At 39.3% G+C, this 17,647-nt stretch overlaps 1 protein-coding gene across 1 annotated transcript; it reads left to right on the top strand.

Moving 5' to 3' along the window:
• Positions 1-11,986: 11,986 nt before the first annotated feature.
• adat3 (adenosine deaminase tRNA specific 3) lies at positions 11,987-17,641 on the top strand. The gene is made up of 2 exons (XM_072579003.1): positions 11,987-12,097; positions 14,878-17,641. Exon 2 carries the CDS (start codon positions 14,883-14,885, stop codon positions 15,930-15,932), a length of 1,050 nt encoding a protein of 349 aa, XP_072435104.1. The 5' UTR covers positions 11,987-12,097; positions 14,878-14,882; the 3' UTR covers positions 15,933-17,641.
• The last annotated feature ends 6 nt before the right edge of the window (positions 17,642-17,647 follow it).

Genomic DNA, 17,647 nt, shown 5'->3' with positions numbered 1-17,647 from the left:
TAACCTGTCTATCAAATAATAGACTCAAACTGGGTAAATAGCAAAATGTTGCTACTGGTTTTGAAGTTTAGCAAATTGGATATATAATTAAAATCAAGGTTTTTCCATATTGTTCTTTAGAACAATACAAGTCACGTGTAATATTTCATTAGTCTGATAGATCTGAGTTTGGTAGTTTTCCAACTTCTATTATTAAAGATTCTCTTGAAATCCTGTGGTTTGGAATGTAGCCTTATTGAACCAACAATGTAACTTTTTCTGTATTTCTCATTTTTATCAGCTTTGTGTAGCTGCGTATACTATTTTTAATATTATGTAACAACCTGCTCATCCCTCTTATTGTTTACTATATTGGGAGTAAAATCTATCTAAGTAAAATCTGGGTTACTATAAATATACTTTGAGTAGCCAATTTGACAGGTGGATTGAAGTCATTTGAGTTGCTTCAGCGCACATAAGTTATTCTGGGATACCTTGAATGCAGTTTAGCTCTGTGAGAATCTTTCCACTATCGTATAGCCATTTGGGGCATCTTCCAGTACACTGTATCTATTTGAAAGTCACCCAAAAGGCCACTATGGCAATTCGGAGTTTCTTCAGTATATTGCTATTTTCATTGTGCAATGCAATTAATTGACATCCTTGGTGTATTTCATTTCACATCTTACCAAATTTGCATTGTAACTTGTATCTAATTTAATTTATAGACTTTAAAAATTAATATGCAGTAATGAAAAGTAAGGTGGGAAGTAGAGTTATAGAGTCATACAGCACGGAAACAGATCCTTTGATCCAATTCATCCATGCCAACCAGATTTCCCAAACTAACACTTACCACAGAAAGTATGGAGAAGCTGAAATTATTTGTCTTTGTGCACAGCAGCTTGAAGAATGATTTTATCAAGGTCTAGAAGTTTTTGTGGCAGTTTTATTTATGAAGTGAGAAAGTTATTCCAGCGCAGGATAGTTGGTAATCTCAGAACACAATTTAAAGTACATGGCAAAAAAAATCCAAGAAAGCAGGTGAGGAGAAATTATTTTACTCAGTCAGTTCTGATGGTCATTATCTGAATATCTGATGGAAGCAGATCCAACAGTAACTTTCGGAAGTGAGTTGGACTTTTCCTTAATAAGAAATCACTTTTAGGGATAAGGAGCAGGGAATGGGGCAGATTGTCAGCATTCTAGGCCCTAGGTGGTTGTTGTTATTATTGTTATTGATGTTTTATTATTGTTGAACAGAGAGACTGAGGGGTTCAGATACATTGTTCTTTGAAAGTTGCATCACAGGTAGACAGGGTGGTTAAGAAGACATAGAGCATGCTCGCCTTCTTTGCTCAGTCCATTAAATAGAGGAGGTTGGACACCATATTGAGGTTGAACAGGATGTTGGTGAGGCTACTTTTGGAGTACTGGTCACCCTACCATAGGAAGGATATTATTAAATTGGAGAGGGTTCAGAAAACGTGTGGAATAAATTGCCAGAGGAAGTGGTAGATACAGGTACAGTTACAACCTTTAAAAGACATTTGCACAGGTACATGAATAGGAAAGGTTTAGAGGCTTATGTGCAGGCAAATGGGTCTATTTAGTTTGGGAAACTGAGTTGGCATGGACAGATAGGACCAAATGGTCTGTTTCTGTGCTATATGACTCTATGACTCTAATACCAACACAGGGGACTGGATGGACACCTTCTGTGCTCTTAAGATTATATTGGATGGCTATACGATGAATTGGGATCTACTTATTTACACAATTCCTGTTTCGTTAATAATCAGTCATCTATTCCTTCACTATTAGGGAAATAATTTCACCAATAGAGCTAATATGTAAAACAACCAAATTATTGCAATTAATATCAGAGTCCTGTTACATTAATAAACAGGATCTTATTGCATAAAGGTCACTCACTAATTGTATCAATATTCCTGATTGTAACAAATAGATAATCTTGATGTTAATGCATCAATAATCAGAATCCAAATAGAGTCATAGAGATGTACAGTATGGAAACAGACCCTTCGGTACAACCCGTCCATGCTGAACAGATATCCCAACCCAATCTAGTCCCATCTACTAGCACCCGGCCCAGATCCCTCCAAACCCTTCCTATTCATATACCCATCCAAATGCCTCTTAAATGCTACAATTGTGCCAGCCTCCACCACTTCCTCTGGCAGCTCATTCCATACACGTACCACACTCTGTGTGAAAAAGTTGCCCCTTAGGTCTCTTTTATATCTTTCCCCTCTCACCTAAACCTATGCCCTCTAGTTCTGGGCTCCCCGACACCAAGGCGTTCTGGGCTCCCCATGCCCCTCATAATTTTGTAAACCCCTTTAAGGACACCCCTCAGCCTCAAATGCTCCAGGGAAAACAGCCCCACCCTGTTCAGCCTCTCCCTATAGCTCAAATCCTCCAAACCTGGCAATATCCTTGTAAATCTTTTCTGAACCCTTTCAAGTTTCACAACATCTTTCCTATAGGAAGGAGACCAGAATTGCATGCAATATTCCAACAGTGGCCTAACCAATGTCCTGTACAGCTGTAGCATGATCTCCCAACTCCTGTACTCAAAACTCTGACCAATAAAGGAAAGCATACCAAATGCCTTCTTCACTATTCTCTCTAGCTGCAACTCCACTTTCAAGGAGCTATGAACTTGCTCTCCAAGGTCTCTTTGTTCGGCAATAATCTCTAGGACCTTACCATTAAGTGTATACGTCCTGCTAAGATTTCCTTTTCTAAAATGCAGCACCTCGCATTTATCTGAATTAAACTCCATCTGCCAGTTCTCTACCCATTGGCCCATCTGGTCAACATCCTGTTGTAATCTGAGGTAACCCTCTTCGCTGTCCACTACACCTCCAATTTTGGTGTCATCTGCAAATTTACTAACTGTACCTCTTATGCTCACAACCAGATCATTTATGTAAATGACAAAAAGTAGAGGACCCAGCACCAGCCCTTGTGGCACTCCACTGGTCACAGGCCTCCAGTCTGAAAAACAACCATCCACCATCAGCCTCTGTCTTCTACCTTTGAGCCAATTCTGTATCCAAATGGCTAGTCATCCCCGTGTTCCGTGAGATCTGACCTTGCTAATCAGTCTCCCATGGGGAACCTAGTCGAATGCCTTACTGAAGTCCATATAGATCACATCTACCACTTTGCCCTCATTAATCCTCTTTGTTACTTCCTCAAAAAACTCAATCAAGTTTGTAAGACATGATTTCCCATGCACAAAGCCATGTTGACTATCCCTAATCAGTCCTTGCCTTTCCAATTATATGTACATCGTGTTCCTCAGGATTCTCTCCAACAACTTTCCCACCACCGACATCAGGCTTTATGGTCTATAATTCCCTGGCTTGTCCTTACCACCCTTCTTAAACAGTGGCACCACGTTAGCCAACCTCCAGTCTTCTGGCTCCTCACCCATGATAATCGATGATACAATATCTCAGCAAGAGGCCCAGCAATCACTTCTCTAGCTTCCCACACCATTCTTGGGTACACCTGATCCGGTCCTGGGGACTTATCCACCTTTATGCAAGGCAAGACATCCAACTCTTCCTCCTGTGTAATTTGGACATTTTGCAAGGTGTCACCATCTATTTGGAGGAGAAAGTGAGGACTGCAGATGCTGGAGATCAGAGCTGAAAATGTGTTGCTGGAAAAGCGCAGCAGGTCAGACAGCATCCAAGGATCAGGAGAATCGACATTTCGGTCATGAGCCCTTCTTCAGGAATGAGGTAAGATAAAAGGTAGGGAGGAGGGACTTGGGGGAGGGGAAGAGCGCCTCATCTTCCGCCTAGGAACCCTCCAACCACAAGGGATGAACTCAGATTTCTCCAGTTTCCTCATTTCCCCTCCCTCCACCTTGTCTCAGTCCCAACACTCGAACTCAGCACCGCCTTCCTAACCTGCAATCTTCTTCCTGACCTCTCCGCCCCCACCCCATTCCGGCCTATCACCCTCACTTTGACCTCCTTCCACCTATCGCATTTCCCAATGCCCCTCCCCCAAGTCCCTCCTCCCTACCTTTTATCTTAGCCTGCTGGACACACTTTCCTCATTTCTGAAGAAGGGCTCATGCCCGAAACGTCAATTCCCCTGCTCTTTGGATGCTGCCTGACCTGCTGCGCTTTTCCAGCAACACATTTTCAGCATCACCATCTATTTCCCTACAATCTATATCTTTCATATCCTTTTCCACAGTTAATACTGATGCAAACTACTCGTTTAGTATCTCCCCCATTTTGTGCAGCTCCACACAAAGGCCGCCTTGCTGATCTTTGAGGGGCCCTAATTTTTCCCTAGTTACCTTTTGTCCTTAACGTATTTGTAAAAACCCTTTGGATTCTCCTTAACCCTATTTGCTAAAGCTATCTCATGTCTCCTTTTTGCCCTTCTGATTTCCCTCTTAAGTACACTCCTACTGCCTTTATACTCTTCTAAAGATTTACTCAATCTATCCTGTCTATGCTTCCTTCTTTTTCTTAACTAAATCCTCAATTTCTTTAGTCATCCAGCATTCCCTATACCTACCAGCCTTTCCTTTCACCCTAACAGGAACATACTTTCTCTGGATTCTTGTTATCTCATTTCTAAAGGCTTCCCATTTGCCAGCTGTCCCTTTACCTGCGAACATCTGCCCCCAGTCGGCTTTCAAAAGTTCTTGCCTCATACTGTCAAAATTGGCCTTTCTCCAATTGAGAACTTCAACTATTAGATCTGGTCTATCCTTTACCATCATTATTTTAAATCTAATCGAACTATAGTCGCTGGCCCTAAAGTGCTCCCCCACTGACACCTCAGTCACTTGTCCTGTCTTATTTCCCAAAATTAGGTCAAGTTTTGCACTTTTCTAGTAGGTACATCCACATACTGAATCAGAAAATTGTCTTGTACATACTTAACAAATTCCTCTCCATCTAAACCCTTAGCACTATGGCAGTCCCAGTCTATGTTTGGAAAGTTAAAATCCCCTACCATAATCGCCCTATTATTCTTATAGATAGCTGAGATCTCCTTACAAATTTGTTTCTCAATTTCCCTCTGACTATTAGGAGGTCTATAATACAATTCCAATAAGGTGATCATCTCTTTCTTATTTCTCAGTTCCACCCAAATAACTTGGTTGGATGTATTTCCAGAATATCCTCCCTCAGCACAGCTGTAATGCTATCCCTTATCAAAAATGCCATTTCCCATGCCTCTCTTGCCTCCCTTTCTATCCTTCCTATAGCATTTGTATCCTGGAACATTAAGCTGCCAGTCCTGCCTATCCCTGAGCCAGGTTTCTGTAATTGCTATGATATCCCCGTCCCATGTTCCTAACCATGCCCTGAGTTCATCTGCCATCACTGTTAGGCCACTTGCATTGAAATGAATGCAGTTTAATTTGTTAATTCTATCTTGTCCCTGCCTGCCCTGACTGTTTGACTCACTTCTGTTCTCAACTGTATCAGTCTCAGATTGACCTCTTTCCTCACTATCTCCCTTGGTCCCACCTCTCCCTTCCCCCCACCTTACTAGTTTAAATCCTTTCGAGCAGCTCTTGCAAATTTCCCTGCCGGTATATTAGACCCCTTCCAATTTAGGTGCAATCTGTCCTTCTTGTACAGGTTTGTACAGGTCACTTCTACACCAAAAGAGATTCCAATGATCCAAAAATGTGAATCCTTCTCCCATACACCAACTCCTCAGCCATGCATGCATCTGCTCTATCCTCCTATTCCTGCCCTCACTAGCTCGTAGCACCGGGTGTAATCTAGATATTACTACTCTCAAGGACCTCCTTTTTAAATTTCTGCCTAACTCTCTGTAATCTCCCTTCAGAATCTCAACCTTTTCCCTTCCAATGTCGTTGGTTCCAATGTGGACAATGACCTCTTGCTGGCTCCTCTCCCCCGTGAGAACATTCTGCACCATCTCTGAGACATCCTTGATCCTGGCACCAGGGAAGCAACACACCATTCTGATTTTTAGATGTTGGCCACAGAAATGTCTGTCTGTACCTCGGACTGGAGAATCCCCTAACACAATTAATCTCTTGGGACCCAACGTACACCTCATTACATTAGACCCAGTCTCAATACCAGAAACTTGGCTGTTTGTGCTACGTTCCCCTGTGACTCCATCACCCTCTACATTTTCCAGAACAGCATACCTGTTTGAAATGGGTATTGCTTCAAAAGACTCCTGCACTAGCTGCCTACCTCTCTTACCTTTCCTGGAGTTAACCCATCTATGTGACTGTATCTGAGACTTTCCCCCTTTCCTATAATTGCCATCCATCACATACTATTGCTGTTGCAAATTCCTCATTGCTTCCAACTGTTTCTCCAACTGATCCATTTGATCTGATAAGATTGGCAACCAACAGAATTTATGGCAGATATAATCCACTGCAACCCTTAAAATCTCTTTAAACGCCCACATCTGACAAGAACACATATCACTCTATTAAAGACCATTTTTGCTTCTTCACAATCTGCAGACCCAGAAATAACTGTTTTATTCCTCTACAAACACTGCCACAGGTTAAGTTACTAGTTATGATTTATATTTTAAGTTTAATCAAAAGACATATCTCCAAAAACATATAATCAAGAAAAAACCCACTCTACTTACTACTGCTGACTTTCTGTTGGATACACTTAAAACAACAATACACTTATTTGCTTCTGTGCTGTGAACTTCACCCAACAGCTCCTCCAAGATCAGTTGTGAAGTTCACTGTTTATTAATTTTCCCAGATGCACTCCAATGTCCAGCGATATATGAATTTACATTAGTAATCTGTTATTAACCGCCAACCTGCCTTCCATTGCCCCACTGATGAGCAATTCTGAGACCTTTCAAAACTTAATTCTCAGTAACACAGAATCTGAGGAATTAGTTTGTGTCACACTGGGAAAAGGTTTGAAAAGCAGCAATTTAGTATAACCCTTTCTTTAATTGCATTCCTGAAACTGCAGGACATGGTGCTGTGAGACTGTAGAGAACATGACATGGTTACTAAAGGAATGGATCAGGCTGAAGAGCTTTGCTGAACAGCAAATTTTATCCAAAATCTTGTCAAATCCTGTCCCAATAATTGTGTCCAATGGTTTGGTCAGTTCTTCAAAGGTAAGACAAGGAGGTAAATTCTGTTCCCTGCACTTCTTTTGTACCTTTGGTAAGGAAAAGAGCATGGTCCCCTGTCACTCTGCCAACACAGGAACTACACTCTGCTTTAGGATATATTTAGTCTGCAAGTCGATGAAGCCTTTTATGAACACCATCCCAAGATGTCAAATGAAATGTCCCTGTTGTTAAATTGGTGCAATCTTCTCTGTAACTTCTCTTTATGTAAATTGTGATGATGTTTGCATTATGCATGACCTGTGGAACATCTGGTCTCCCATCAGAGAATGAGGTCTAGATGGTGCGGCAGTCACTGAGACTTTCTGTGTTTGATCAGTTAAGTAATCTGACATTTTGACTTACTTCCAGAGTAGCAGTTATTAAATTTACAATTTCCTGAGCTAATTGTTACAGGACATTAATAATCAACTGCTCAAGATCCAACTTCCAAGCTGCATGTCTTAAAATGGTGGAAACCAGAGCAGGACTTATACACTTAATGGTAAGGTCCTGGGGAGTGTTGCTGACCAAAGAGACCTTAGAGTGCAGATTCATACTTCCTTGAAAGTGGAGTTGCAGGTAGATAAGATAATGAAGAAGGTGTTTGGTGTGCTTTCCTTTTTTGGTCAGAGCATTAAGTATAGGAGGCGGGAGGTCATGTTGCAACTGTGCATGTCATTGGTTGGGGCACTTTTGGAATATTGTGTGCAATTCTATCTCCTTCCTATCGGAAGGATGTTGTGAAACTTGGAAGGGTTCATAAAAGATTTACAAGGATGTTGCCAGGGCTGGAGGTTTTGAGCTATAGGGAGAGGCTAAATAGGCTGTTTTCCCTGGAGCGTCGGAGGCTGAGGGGTGACCGTATAGAGGTTTATAAAATCATAAGGGGCATGGATAGGGTAAATAGACAAAGTCTTTCCCCTGGGGTGGGGAATTCCAGAACTAGAGGGCATTGATTTAAGGTGAGAGGGGAAAATTTAAAAGGAACTTAAGGGGAAACTTCTTTATGCAGAGGGTGAAGCATGTATGGAACGAGTTGCCAGAGGAGTGTTGGAGGCTGGTACAATTACATTTGAAAGATATCTGGATAGGTATGTGAATAGGAAAGATTTAGAGGGATATGGACCAAGTACCAGGCGAATGGGACTCAATTAGGTTAGGATATCTGGTTAGCATGGACAAGTTGAACCGAAGGGTCTATTTCCTTGCTTTACATGACTCTAAGTTCTGTATGATTTCACACTGTTTCCTCTGTGTTTATTGCCATTGAATATTGAATGACAGCTTCTTCAGACTGAAAAGTACCCCAGCCAATATAAATATATTCTCCCATTAAAGATGCCATTACTGACATAGATTTCTGAGTGAAAACTTTTATTGTTAATTGTATAACTCAATACGGCAGAGCTGGGATAAAAGGAACCTAATTAAATTAATTGAAATATTAAAGTTACAGGATCATACTTTCAAAATGAAGCATCACTTATCATATCATGACTTTGTCTCCTTTTACCCCTCCAGAACATTTTACCTGATGCGCAACATAAGAAATGTGAATATTCTGATAATGGAAGAATCCAACAGACATTTATTATGGTTGACTATTATATACAAACTTACATTCACAGTCATATCAGTGTCTGGCAACTTGCTTTTCCTGCTGCTAGTTGCTGTCGCTCAACATCATTGCTGGAGTTTTCTTCTTCACTGTCATTGTGCATGATTGAAGTGTCATACATTGGTTTGAGCTGGCTTAAGTTCCTATGCAATGTAGCACCATGGTTAGTAATGACTTTGTATGATCTGGACTGATTGCATATTTTAAAAACCTATGCTGATTTTGAATTATTTGTATTTGTAATATGCACTCTGACCAGTGCAAAGTTTAAGTAGTTCTCTACCTGTTCACTTGTTGTATATCACTTTCTGTTCTGTCTTTGAAGAAGAATGAACTTTTTCTTGGAATGTTAAGAACAGTTGATTGCTGGGCAAGGTTGTTCACACTTTTCTTCCAAGCATAGGTTGTGCTGGCGATGATAATATCTCCTTCGTCAATGTTGCATTTTTAAGCAACAATGTAATATAAACTTTTTTTGATGTGTGACACTTTATGATAATTGATTCAATGATATTTATCATATGTTCTGTTAGATTGTTTGAGCATGAATAACGGGTTGATAATGTGATATGGGTCACTTAGTACACCTACCTTGAAATAATTTACCATCGTACTGTGGTCTGTTGTCGGACACTATCTGTCGTGGAATAAAGAATCAGGAATATAATGCTTATTATGATATTGAGGGCTGAATTTGTTGTGTTGCTAAGTCATCAAATAATGAGAAATTTAGAGAAGTAATCCAAAACAAGGATGTAATGCTCCCTATGCACTGTGACTAGTTCTGTCGCTAATTTTGTCCAAGGAGTGTTTGGAACATCTTGTGGATGTCTAGACTCCCTTTGCCTCTATGGTTGATACATTTTGCATGCCTCAATTGCATTCACAAGTCATTAAATTTCTTGATTCATCCCCAGTCAGTGCACAGATTCACATGCTAACCATCTTGAGTGTTCAGTACCAAGGGTCCCTGGTATAATATGAACATGTATTGGTGTTAGGACTTATTTGACACTGGAAATGTGTTTTGGTGATGTACCAAGTTTGTCTTTGTATGGCCCAGATGAACAAATCTTCTTGGGTACTTCTTTAATATTGTCAGGCCATTCCTGAATAATGCTCTTTTGTTTCATGTATTCGTAGTTGCCAATTGATACTGTTCACATTGGTGAGGCAAAAGTGTAACAGATCAACATTGAAAACATCTTCAATCTGGTAGTTTAAAGCATCAATGTGTAGATCAAGAAGAACATTTTGTGTGGGTCAAATAATCTGCTCAACATATGAAACATCATATCCTTGCACCTTGACAAATGGACACTGCAAATGTGGTGGTGCATTCATTAGTGGTCTGTGGCAAATAATTTCTCGTTCCATATGATCTGTTTCATTGGTGAATTGCTTGCCACATAAATATGTGTGAAACCGCATGACACCAAATATTAGAGCTAATGTCTTTGGCTCTATATTGGAATATTTGTCTTGCAGAAATGACAGGGGCTTTGAAGCAAAGGCTTCAGGGTTTCTTTTTTAATCTTACAAAGGACTTGCATCTATGCCATTTTATGACATATCCACTTCAAGAATCATGAGTTTTCTGTAGTTGTAGTCTTGCCCTCAGCAAGTTTTTGCTGACTGAGCCTCCTTGAGAGAATCAAAGACATATTAGTTCATCTTGCTACACGTGAAGGATGTTCTTCTTGAGCACGTCTTTCAGCAGAGATACCTTGTCTATGAAAATCGTATGAAGGGCCCATGAAGTGGATATATAATGAGAGGACATTGACAAATCTGTGGCATATTAAAGATTGTCTTTTGTCCTGTGTGGTCAGCATTTGTTTAATATCCTTGATTGTAACTGAATTAGGTGGACATCATGGTCAGAGTAAACAGACCCAAAGAATTTTATTTGGCTGTTAAGTACATTAATTTTATTTGTGTTGTTTCGCTGCCATCATCAGAAAGTGAAAGTTGTTACCATACCTTTGCCTCACCTTTGACTGCAATATGGTCAGCTATGAAAACAGACAGGCACATTCTCAATAATTTAACCTGTGCATTGCTGGAATAGGTCTCAGCTAATTTGCAGTCTGAATGATAAGTGTCAGAAACAGTACCATCAAAATGATAGAGAAGGAAAATTAACTGGGGAGAACCAGTTTCAGTTGGACAAAGAATTTCGCTGGACCAAATAAATTGGTAGGAAAATGAAGCTGAACAATGGGCTAGTTTCAAAGAGTTGATGGTTTGAGTATAGTCATGATATATTTCCCTAAAAGAAAACATGATGGTAAACAAATCTAGAGCTCCCTTGATGATAAAGGAGATAGGAATTAATATAAAGAAGAATAAAGTGTGCTTATGAAAGTATATGTTTGTTTACTGATTCAATCCTGTTACACGTTGTTCCACCTCAGTGAATGCAGTTTAAATAACATTATCCTATTTCCTTATGAATTAAATGTTGTACACCCAAGTGTGCTACAGTTAGTAGATTATATTTGTAAATGTCACTGAGATTTGGTAGATCAAATAATTTTTTAAGGGAAACTCTTTCCAGGGCAGTTATTCCAGTACAAATTTAATGTAATTGTCACAAGAGCCAAGGTGACGTTACAAAAAAATGTTGTGCCATTATTGTGATGCAGCACTGCTTGAAAAGGTGCTGGAAGTAGATTCAAATGTTTTCAAGCATAAGTTCTCAAAGGTTGCTCCTGTGGTGAAATTATTTGAGGGCTTTTGTGATGCAGTGATAGTGTCCCATCTCTAAGCCAAAAGAACCGAGTTCAAGTCCCAGCTGCTTCCGAATGTAATATAACATGTCTGAATGAGTTGACTAAAAGTAATTAAATATTTAAAGGCTAGAAACTGAAGGGAGGGAAATATGACAGTAGCTTTACACGTGTATCCTTTCAAGGATTTTTAAAAAAAAGTTCGCCTTGCATTTCATACATTTTTGTAAAATACTCTGATAGTTGTAGATTAAATAACCCAGAAGTCTTGATAAAGTTATGTGTCTTTGCAAGCAACATAACTCGACTTTTACACCAAATTTATTGATTTTTAAAGTTTGAGAGAGTAGTATTGGCATATCTGAAGTTCTGGGATGACATTTCCTCGTACAATGATCGATGTCTTTAATAAAACCCGAGTTTTAAGTTGAGTGAATATTGCACAGTGCTAGTTTTTGAAAGCAGGCGGTACCTTCGGAAAGGGACAAGAGTTGTCGGCGGAAATCTGTTAGTGTTGGTGCATTGAGAGCGGCGGAAGAAGTTTGTCGGAGCTGTTTTAATGCGGAATTCTCCACAAGTGGCTGAAAATTGGAAAGGTGCTGCAGTATAGGTGGGTAAGGGGCATCGAGAGTTGTAGCTGCTGGAAAAACAGCAGCAAATTAGAGCTTTTTGGGGCCTAGGTATTTGATATTACCTTGGTTTTTAAGCCCTTTACAGAAATATATTGATTCGCTCCCGACCAGTATCATTTTGATAGTGAGAGAGAGCCTGTAAGAATGTATAACTCACACTGTTACAAGAGGGACGTTATTAAATTGGAGAGGGTTCAGCAGAGATTTGCCAGGATATTACGAGGACTGGAAAGTTTTAGTTATAAGGATACACTGGGACTTTTTTCACTTGAGGTTGAGGGTGACTTTACAGAGATTTGTAAAATCATGAGAGACATAAATAAGGTGAATAGCAAAGGTGTTTTCCCTAGAGTGGAGGAGTTCAAAAGTTGGGGGCATTTTTAACTGAGTGGAGAAAGATTTAAAAGGGACACGAGGGCAACTTTTTCCACACACAGGATGGCTCAAATGTCAAATGAACCGCAAGAGAAAGCGGTAGAGGCAGACATAGACATTTTGATAGGTACATGAATTAATGAAAAGTTTAGGGAAAGATGGGCTAAATGCAGGCAAGTGGGACTAGTTTAATTTGGGAAACTTGGTTGGCATGGACGAGTTGGACTGAAGGGTCTGTTTCTGTGCGGTATGACTTTCTGATAATCTGGCTCATTTTAGTGCTTCCTTTCATTAAGACCTTTCATGCGTTGTTCACATCCCCTCAAAAAATAATATATACAATAACTCATTGAGTGATACTTGGATATCCACTTCAAATACTCAAACTCCATCTCAAGTAGTGTTCGGTCTTTCTTAAACAATTTCCTTATTTGCTAAGTTCACTTTTTACTGGTTTGAATGGGTGACATGTTCTACTTTTGCAATGAAGGAGATTTTTTTCTACTTCAGTTTAAGGAATATCTTGGATTTAACATTTCCAGCTTTTTAACTATCTGTTTGTTCCTCTTACACTTATCCCAAATGTCATTTCTTGACTGAAAAGTCCAAGCTACTCCCACATTTTTAGCATGAATGTGACTCAAGGAGCAAATGTTGTGGCCCTTCACAGCACCACTTCTAGTACCTGCTTGGTTCTCAGAACTGCAGTTCACCACTTCATTTGTCCCATCTTCTTGTGGCTGTGTATTTCATAATTTTGCTAGCTTTGTTAATTACTGGTTCAGCAGAGCAGTATTTTTAAGGCTTCTAACCATCCTTGATCCTGTATATATTCCCACCTATTTCTACATCATTTGATGAGACCATATCAGCTCTCCTTTATTTGTGCAGTGATACCATGAGACAATGATCATTCACCAGGTTATAGTCCCAACAGGTTTATTTGGAAGCACGAGTTTTCAGACCGCTGCTACTTCATCAGGTAACTGTGAAGCAGGATCATGAGACACAGAATTTATAGCAAAAGATTACAGTGTCATGAAACTGAAATGATCTATTGAACAAACCTAGATTGTTAAGTCTTACATCTTTTAGAAGGGGTGTAATTTTCATGATTTGGAGATGCCAGGGTTGGACTGGGATGTACAAAGTTAAAAATCACACAACACCAGGTTATAGGCCAACAGGTTTAATTGGGAGCACACAGCTTTTGGAGTGCTACTCCTTCATCAGGTGGTTGTGGAGGACGCAATTGTAAGGCACAGAATTTATAGCAAAATTTTAAAGTGTGATGTAAGTGAAATTATACATTATATATTTTTCAATGTATAATTTCAGTTACATCACACTGTAAACTTTTGCTATAAATTCTGTGCCTTACAATTGTCTTCCACAACCACCTGATGAAGGAGCGGTCTGAAAGCTAGTGTGCTTCCAATTAAACCTGTTGGACTATAACCTGGTGTTGTGATTTTTAACGTTGTAAGTTTCGGTTCATTAGTATAATTAATATAACATTAATGAACTGAAAACCTCAACCCATTCTAAAAGATGAAAGACTTAACAACAATCTCGGTTCAGTAGATCATTTCAGTTGTACGACACTGTAATCTTTACTATAAATTCTGTGTCTTATGATCCTGCTCCACAGCTACCTGATGAAGGAGCAGCGCTCTGAAAGTTAGCACTTCCAAATAAACCTGTTGAACTATAACCTGGTGTTGTGATTTTTAACTTTATCCACCCCAGTCCAACACTGGCTCCTCCATATCATGAGATAATGAGATTTTCATCCATCATTGAAAATAGGAATGGTTAATTTTAGTATGATTAATCACTGCAGGACCTCTGTATGTTTCTGATGCCTTGCCAGCAAATTATATACTCTGCTCATTAGTGTTAGTGCCAAAGAACATTTGCATGAGCTGTAAATATATCTTGAAGATCAGGTATGATTCATCAATGTTAATTTATTGCTTGAAATAAAAGTGTCAAAGCCCAGCTGGAAATACATGTTCATGATTGTGAGTAAGAAAATTAAAAATATTCTATTTGTCAGCATCAACATCCCTGGCCTTGATGGACACAAACTTTTATTAAAGTTTCAATAAAGAGTCAAGATAGGTTGATTATTTGCTCTGTACAAACTCACTTTCAAGTCAAAATAGGAGCATCAAGTTGACTGAGGCTGTGAAACTTTGTCATCTAACATATCCCAAATTAATTTGGATCTTGAAAGGCTTTCCATATTATTGTTTACTGCTATTCTATTGAAGAAAGATGATACAACTTTTGGACTAGATTTAATAAGTTCTTAACTCTTTTACTATAACCTCCTCTTCTGACTCTCACTATTACAAATCTCCCATTTCTTATTTTGAAGGCATAATGGAGCCACAGTGCAAAAAGCAAAAAACAAGAGTACTTAGCACATTTACTTGGGAGGTGACACCTGTCCTTTCAGATGAAAAGTTATGTGAAGTTGAACTTCTGGAAGCATTTGCAGCCCCTATTATCAATAAAAAACAAACATCTTGTCTTATCAAACAATTGACTTGTCTCTATCCACTGAACAATCTTCCACATATCAAGAGAGTACGAAACTGCAGGGACAAGAGTGATCATCCTTTGGAAATCATCATTTGCCTACTCCAGGATATACCAAATAGAGAAGTATCTCTTAATGACCTTTTCCCTGAAGGAAAGGCTAATGGACTTGGAGAACCTTTTCGGGTCAGAATACCAGCGTACCAACCATTGACTAGATCTCAATTTGAAGTAGCTAGCCAGCACTGGCCAACAACTTTTCGTGAAAACAAACAAGTGACTGATGCCCTCCAAGGTCACCTTTTTAACACTGAAGAGAAAGCAAAAATGCAGACATTTATGGAAAAAGCTATTGAAGCAGCTACAGTTGGAAAGAAAATGGGAATGGAGCCAGTCGGTGCTGTGATTGTTAACCCAACCACTGATGAGGTGGTTGCAGTAGGTCATGATTGCAGAAATGGACCAAATCCACTGCTTCATGCAGTTATGGTGTGTATTGATCTAGTCGCCTTCAGTCAAGGTGGTGGTGCTTTTAATCATAACAAATATCATAACTGTTGTTTTAAGGCAGTGGAATCCTTTCCTGGTGAACATGCAATCAACATTGGTAAACCTTTGCTTCCTTCAAACGATCATAGTCTCAGAGGAAATATTGTAAATGGGTTGCCCTACATATGCACTGGTTATGACCTGTATGTTTCAAGGGAACCATGTGTAATGTGTGCAATGGCATTGGTCCATTCCAGAATACGCAGAGTATTTTATGCAACATCGTTTCCTGATGGAGCATTGGGCACTAAATACAAAATACACACAAAAAAGGATCTTAATCACCATTATGATGTTTTTAAAGGATTGATGAAAGATGAATGTCAGTTTCTTTTGTCTTAGTTTTACACAGCCATTCATTTTGAACAAAATTGCTTTTTTCAGTACATGAGTTTTTAAAATGCATTCCATTTTACATAATATTAATTCAAATGAAATACCAATTCTTAAGAATTCCATGAAAATATTTGTTTTGAATAAAAATTAAAATCAAAAAATTGTTCAATTCAATTTTATATTAATGTACAAAAAAATCATGGCATAAGGGTCAGCAACAAAAGAAGAATAAAACCGAAGTTTTCTAAGAAACAGAATGGAATGCAATGTCTAGGCAGAGAATAATAAAATCAATTGTAAAGTTTGTATATGTTGAGCAGGAACAGCCTCTGCTAATGAATCAAATATTTTATTTGAAAGAAGAGAATGTTTAAATCAACAGTTTAGGTATCACGAGTACTTTGGCAATTGCATGGAACAAGTGAAAACAGTCAAAGAGCAGGGCTGAAAATATTTTAAAAGTTATGAGGGATGTGACTAGTAGGCATAGAGGGAAAGTGATTCAGGGGATGCGATTATGGTGGCTCAAGGAGTCATCATCAGTAGTGAAATGAGGAGCAGGAACTGTGCTATAATGGCAGGGTTGATAAACTTCTTACCTCCAGTGTTCCTTTGATAGCAAGGTGGGAACAAGGATCTTCAAATCATGTGGGGTGCTACTAATTCTGGAAAGCTTGGACATGTTTGCCTCAGTCTGGATGAGAATATTGCTGCGATGTCCTGTTTAATGTATGCTGCACAGAAATGGAGAAAGTCAACAGGGAGTGCTGGAGAAACTGTCATGCATAACTGAGGCATAAGTTACAGTTTCTACAAAATGAAGGAAGAAGTTCAGAGATGGGAAATATGTAGAGCTTGATCAAGCAGCCTCATTAACAATCAAAGCAGCGGAGAGTTGGCCTAGTAGTCTGCTTTTTTTGACACAATGCATATAATTTGCTTACAAAACTTGCAGTTTACAATATCCAAGTATACTGGCAAAGATGAAAAAGCAGTCCATGACTAGAAGTGGGAGAAAGGGAGGTCTGTAGAAGGAGGGAGTATGCCCAAAACGTCGATTCTCCTGCTCCTTGGATGCTGCCTGACCTGCTGCGCTTTTCCAGCAACACATTTTTCATGACTAGAAGTGGTTGAGCCTCAAACTTCGTAGGTACTCACGCTATCCTCTGCCTTATTTCTTCCCACTGAGGCCTGGTCTCTCCACAAAAACAGATCCCTCGTTTATCCTATCCTCTGGAATACATACCATACTAATCTTTAACCTATGATTTCAACATTAAAGAACAGTATTTCTTGATTCTCACACTCCTTTTAGTTCAAAGTTATAGATGTTGGATGTTTAAGATCAAAAGGACAAGTGTTGGATTGTTTTGAAAGGAAAAGATAAAGAAAAGTGTGGCCTTTCATCATTTGCAATGTGCAAATCAAAAGGAAGTGAAGGCAAGACATTAGGTATATGAACACCCTCATCTCAGCTGTGACCACACTACCCGTGAAGCCTATTTCAGTAGTACTGCAGAAAAATTAATAAAATCATTCTCATTCTGGCTGCATTTCTACTCTCCATGTTATTTGAACAGTGGATGAGGCCTGTGGCACAGTTGATAAGATGGACAGAACTAGGATAGTGAAGACTGTTTGGTATGCTTGCCTTTATTAGTGCAATGAAAGTGAGGACTGCAGATGCTGGAGATCAGAGTCTAGATTAGGGTGGTACTGGA

Source organism: Chiloscyllium punctatum, chromosome 10, assembly GCF_047496795.1.
Source record: "Chiloscyllium punctatum isolate Juve2018m chromosome 10, sChiPun1.3, whole genome shotgun sequence".
NCBI lineage: Eukaryota > Metazoa > Chordata > Chondrichthyes > Orectolobiformes > Hemiscylliidae > Chiloscyllium > Chiloscyllium punctatum.
This window is presented reverse-complemented; position numbering and strand designations above follow the sequence as displayed.

Coding starts and splice junctions, on each gene's coding strand:
- adat3 (XM_072579003.1), top strand. CDS start 14,883: ATGGAGCCACAGTGCAAAAAGCAAAAAACAAGAGTACTTAGCACATTT.